The sequence below is a fragment of the Denticeps clupeoides genome, chromosome 18, assembly GCF_900700375.1.
Source record: "Denticeps clupeoides chromosome 18, fDenClu1.1, whole genome shotgun sequence".
Classification (NCBI taxonomy): domain Eukaryota; kingdom Metazoa; phylum Chordata; class Actinopteri; order Clupeiformes; family Denticipitidae; genus Denticeps; species Denticeps clupeoides.
The window spans coordinates 12,286,303-12,290,677 of record NC_041724.1 but is presented as its reverse complement, the minus strand read 5'-3'; the positions used below and the strand labels follow the sequence as shown (position 1 = coordinate 12,290,677).

At 41.2% G+C, this 4,375-nt stretch overlaps 1 protein-coding gene across 1 annotated transcript; it reads left to right on the top strand.

The window, feature by feature from the left end:
- Window positions 1-664: 664 nt before the first annotated feature.
- tyw2 (tRNA wybutosine-synthesizing protein 2) lies at window positions 665-3,732 on the top strand. Its single transcript, XM_028960415.1, has 7 exons — window positions 665-852; window positions 1,157-1,325; window positions 1,399-1,588; window positions 1,676-1,826; window positions 1,969-2,078; window positions 2,198-2,355; window positions 3,161-3,732. Exons 1-7 carry the CDS (start codon window positions 800-802, stop codon window positions 3,545-3,547), a joined length of 1,218 nt encoding a protein of 405 aa, XP_028816248.1. The 5' UTR covers window positions 665-799; the 3' UTR covers window positions 3,548-3,732.
- Window positions 3,733-4,375: the final 643 nt, after the last annotated feature.

Sequence of the window (4,375 nt, the reverse complement as noted above, 5' to 3'; positions counted from 1 at the left end):
ATCAATGTGCGCAGGGAACACGCCCAGGTCCGCAGGGAACACGCCCAGGTCCGAGCCGCGCGTCTTAAAGGGCCAGCGGCCCCGAAACGCGAGACAAAGGCGGCGGCGCCATTTCCGACGCCCCGCTACTGTACCGTTGGTGCACGGTGTGGTGCACGACGGACAGATAGATATAAGGATACAATGAACAATATCTATAGCAAATATAATATACAATAATATACAATCTACGATATGAATACGTATTATGGATTTATATCTATAAATATAAGATAAATGTTAACATGTGTATATAAGTGTTATTTGTACATATTGTATAATATGGTTATACTATTTATAAATATAATAAATATATGTATGTATATACATATGTATATATATGTATATAAATGAACAATGAACAGTACAATATAATAAACAATCTAAATCTTTTAAACAGAAAATACAGAGATTACAGAATGTAGATAGATAGATAGATAGATAGATAGATAGATAGATAGATTTATGAAGGTAACATTTATGAAGGTAGCATTTAGTAGCATTTTAGATAATTAAAATATTAACAAGAAATTCAACATGTTAGGTTAAAAAATAAATACACCAAAAATGCTTTTATTAAAGGCGTCCAGTAGGTGGCGGTAAAGATCCAAAATGTGTTTGGCTGCTGACAATAAAGTTTGTTTATCCAAACTAGGAAGTGTCGAAGCATGTTGCTGGCGGCGCACCTGCAAAGCTTACAGCCGGCCAGCCAGCCATGTACTGAATTAATAGCAGGAGTGCGTCAGTCGCTCATGGAAAAATGGAGAGTGTCACTTGTGTGAAGGTTCCGCAGCGCTACGCGCAGGTGTACAGGTCTGTTGGGCTAGCATGCTAACGTTAGCTCTACATTTACATTTACAGCATTTACCAGACGCCCTTATCCAGAGCGACTTACAATCAGTATTACAGGGACAGTCCCCCCCCCCCTGGAGCAATTTAGGGTTAAGTGTCTTGCTCAGGGACACAATGGTAGTAAGTGGGATTTGGCTTGGAAGGCTTGGAAGGGAGTAGGCTTGTTATTTAAAAAATAATAATAAGTAACAGTCGGAATTGATGCTTCGAATGCGATTTGTAATGCTGTGATTGCTGTTGTTGCATGTCTTTCCTCCTTTTGAAGGGAACATTTGCAGTCTGCAGGGGTTTTGGACCAGAGGTTCTGTCTACAGAAGCAGTCTGATGGGACGATCAGCCTGCCAGTGCTGCTATCCGCTTTACCAAAACTTGACCTTATGTCCCTTCAAAGAGCTGTGCCCCCTGACAGCTCTTATGAGCTGGTACAGGTCCAGGTGAGGATTCAATAAAGGGTTTTTTTTTATCGCCATAGGAAAAAAATGGTACTTTTTTTTTCTTTTTCCCCAGCTTTCCAAGAAAACAAAAGTAAAGTCACAAAGTGATAGAATTGAAGAGGTCATGCAGAAGCTACTGGTTTCCCATGGACTCCACTGGGATGACCATCTCACGATGGATATTCCTCAGAGTTGGCAGCGCCATGGAGATCTGATACTCTTTGGCCAGGGTTGCTTTTCAAATGCAATATGGAAGAATCTGGGTAATAATTATTTTCTGAAAATGCTTATTACGAGAGTTATTTGTTCTCGCAGCTGTTTCTTTCTGAAAGATGTTCTGTCGCCTGCAGGAACTGAGATGTGGTCAGCAGTGGCCGGAGCGCTGGGTGTGAAGCGTCTGGCACAGATTAAACGTATTTCAGCAGATGGGTTCCGAACTCCTGTGGTCACAGTGTTGCTGGGAGAGAGCAGCCATGTTACACACACAGACAACAGAATAAGGTGAAGTCGATTGAAGGTTGCCTGCGTGCGCCGTCGCGGATCAACTGGAATATTGTGCATTTGACCACCACAAGTTGAGACGTTTTGGTAGCCTTTTATTTTTGTTTTGTTAATAATGGGATAAAACAATGTTACATTTCAGGTATGAATTTGATATTAGCAAGTGTATGTTCTCCTTTGGAAACATTTCTGAGAAACTGAGGATCGCATCATTCAACTGCAAGGGTGAAACTGTTGTCGATTTATATGCAGGTAGGCTAATTATGATAATATAATGAATCTGCACCTACTACACTACCATAATTAACTGTATGCAGTTTATTAACACCAGGGCAGTAGCAGTGCCATTTAAAAGGTCTCCTTGCATACAGGAATTGGCTACTTCACCCTTCCCTACCTGGTTCATGCCGGCGCGGCACATGTTCATGCCTGCGAGTGGAACCCTAATGCTGTGGAAGCTCTGCACCGGAACCTGCAGTTGAACGGAGTGTCTGACCACTGCACCATCCACCAAGGAGACAACAGACAAGTGAGGCATACTGGAGGATCTGGTTTGGGTTTAATGTACCTTATTAATAAATCTGACAATGAGGACTGTTCAATTGGTACATCCATTTTTGTTCCCCCTAATTAGACTGGTTAAATTAGTACTTTTAAAAGTAGAACTTACATCTGAACTCATGACATGACATATTTTTTTGCTTTTATATAGGTGTTAATGGTGCCCTAATACTGTATCTGACATCTCTTTTTGATATTCAGCCTTGGTCACTTGTAAACAGTCCCACAGGACACGTTATTTCTGTATGTGTAGCTTTAAATGGCAATTTAAATGAGGGATGGGGAGGAGAGCAGCTTATAGAAGGTCACAGGCATTCACAAAAATTATGCAAACAGGTGTGTCAGTGTTTTTTCCAGGAAAAAAATTAATTAACCCACTGGCTCTTCAGAGTCTCACATGATGGAACATTAAAAAATACATTTGTGCTCATCTTTACTTCCAATCACCGAGCAACTGCAACGCCATGACAGTTGGTAGGGTTACTTTTTTGGGGGAGGGGTGGGAAACTCAGAAAAAGCATGAGAAAGGGGAGGTAACCTATCCCCTTATGATGACATAAGGTGATCTGACTGTGTCTGAATGGTGATGCAGAATGGCCATTTCTAGCCACTGCAGGACCGTAGCCGGGCTAGCGGAACTCGTATTGATGTTAAATAATCTCACAAAGTGACTTTTTCATGTCATGGGATCTTTAAATTAATCTTATGTAATGAAGGACCGACTTAATAATGTGGGCATGACCATGGGCCATTTATGTTCCTCATTCCTGCAGCTTGCGCTCTGTGACCTGGCGGACCGGGTGAACCTGGGCCTGATACCCAGTTCAGAAGGGGGCTGGCCGGTGGCGTGTCGCCTGCTGAAGAGGAAAACGGGGGGCATTTTGCACATCCACCATAACGTCACATCAGCACCGCACCATGCACACCAGACTGCATCTGACACCACTGACATGGAGGATGAGGACAATTTGCCACAGAGGGCTAATAGGAATGCCTGGGAGGCTTGGGCAAATGACACAGCTACCTTCATCGCTGCACTTTTGAGGGATATCACTGGTGGGCCGTGGAGGACTTGCATTCAGCACATTGAGAAAGTTAAATCGTATGCTCCACACGTTGACCATGTAGTGCTGGACTTGGAGTGCCGACCAGATGACTGAAGAGAGTTTATTTTTTTCATATTTTTTAAAATGATATTTATACAATTGAATAACAACAAGAAATAAACAGTTGAAAAACATTCCATGATGTTATATTAAAAGCTGTTCTCTGTGTGATGCATTATTCCATGTATTTGAATTCCAGCCATTGTTCAAAATTGCGTAATACAGATCATTCAAATCCACCCATTTTTCAAACCTGCTTGTCCTGGTCCAAGTTACAGGGAGGCAGAAGGCTCCTCTTGGAACGTCTCGGAAAGAATTTCCCAGAGAGAGCGTGTCTGTACATCATGATACGCTCAGCACACTCAAACCAAGGTCAATTAAAGATAATACTAATGATAATAAAAACCTGTTTTTTACTGTAAAATAGACGTAGCAGGTAGAATACGACCTCAGGATCAGCAAAATCAATTAAAAAATAAATTGATAAAAACAATTACTTGTCAATTATCTTGAAGAGAAACTAACAATTGGTGGTAATTTTTTTTGCTCACAGAGAACATGACCTTTAAAGTTTATTTTAAAATAAGAGGAGCTAATGGGGATAATTGACAGCTTTCACACACCCTTCTTCCTAATTCTGGATGGTTTAATTTTCATACTTGGTTCAACGAATGGTTCAATACATCATACTTGCAAAGTAGCGCAAGCCATGTTGCCAGATTTCTGATTATTTCATCCAACGCAACACGAAAACACACACACAAATATGCCGAAACTATCTGAAAGACAATTACATATTTAAATAAACTTTGCACTCCACAGTTATTGGACAATCTGTCCGAGAAAGATCCAATTCTGGTCTATTCTGGAAAGGTCCAATCT

Coding starts and splice junctions, on each gene's coding strand:
- tyw2 (XM_028960415.1), top strand. CDS start 800: ATGGAGAGTGTCACTTGTGTGAAGGTTCCGCAGCGCTACGCGCAGGTG. Junction 1,326..1,398: donor ATGAGCTGGTACAGGTCCAG/GTGAGGATTCAA, acceptor CTTTTTCCCCAG/CTTTCCAAGAAAACAAAAGT. Junction 1,589..1,675: donor TGCAATATGGAAGAATCTGG/GTAATAATTATT, acceptor TGTCGCCTGCAG/GAACTGAGATGTGGTCAGCA.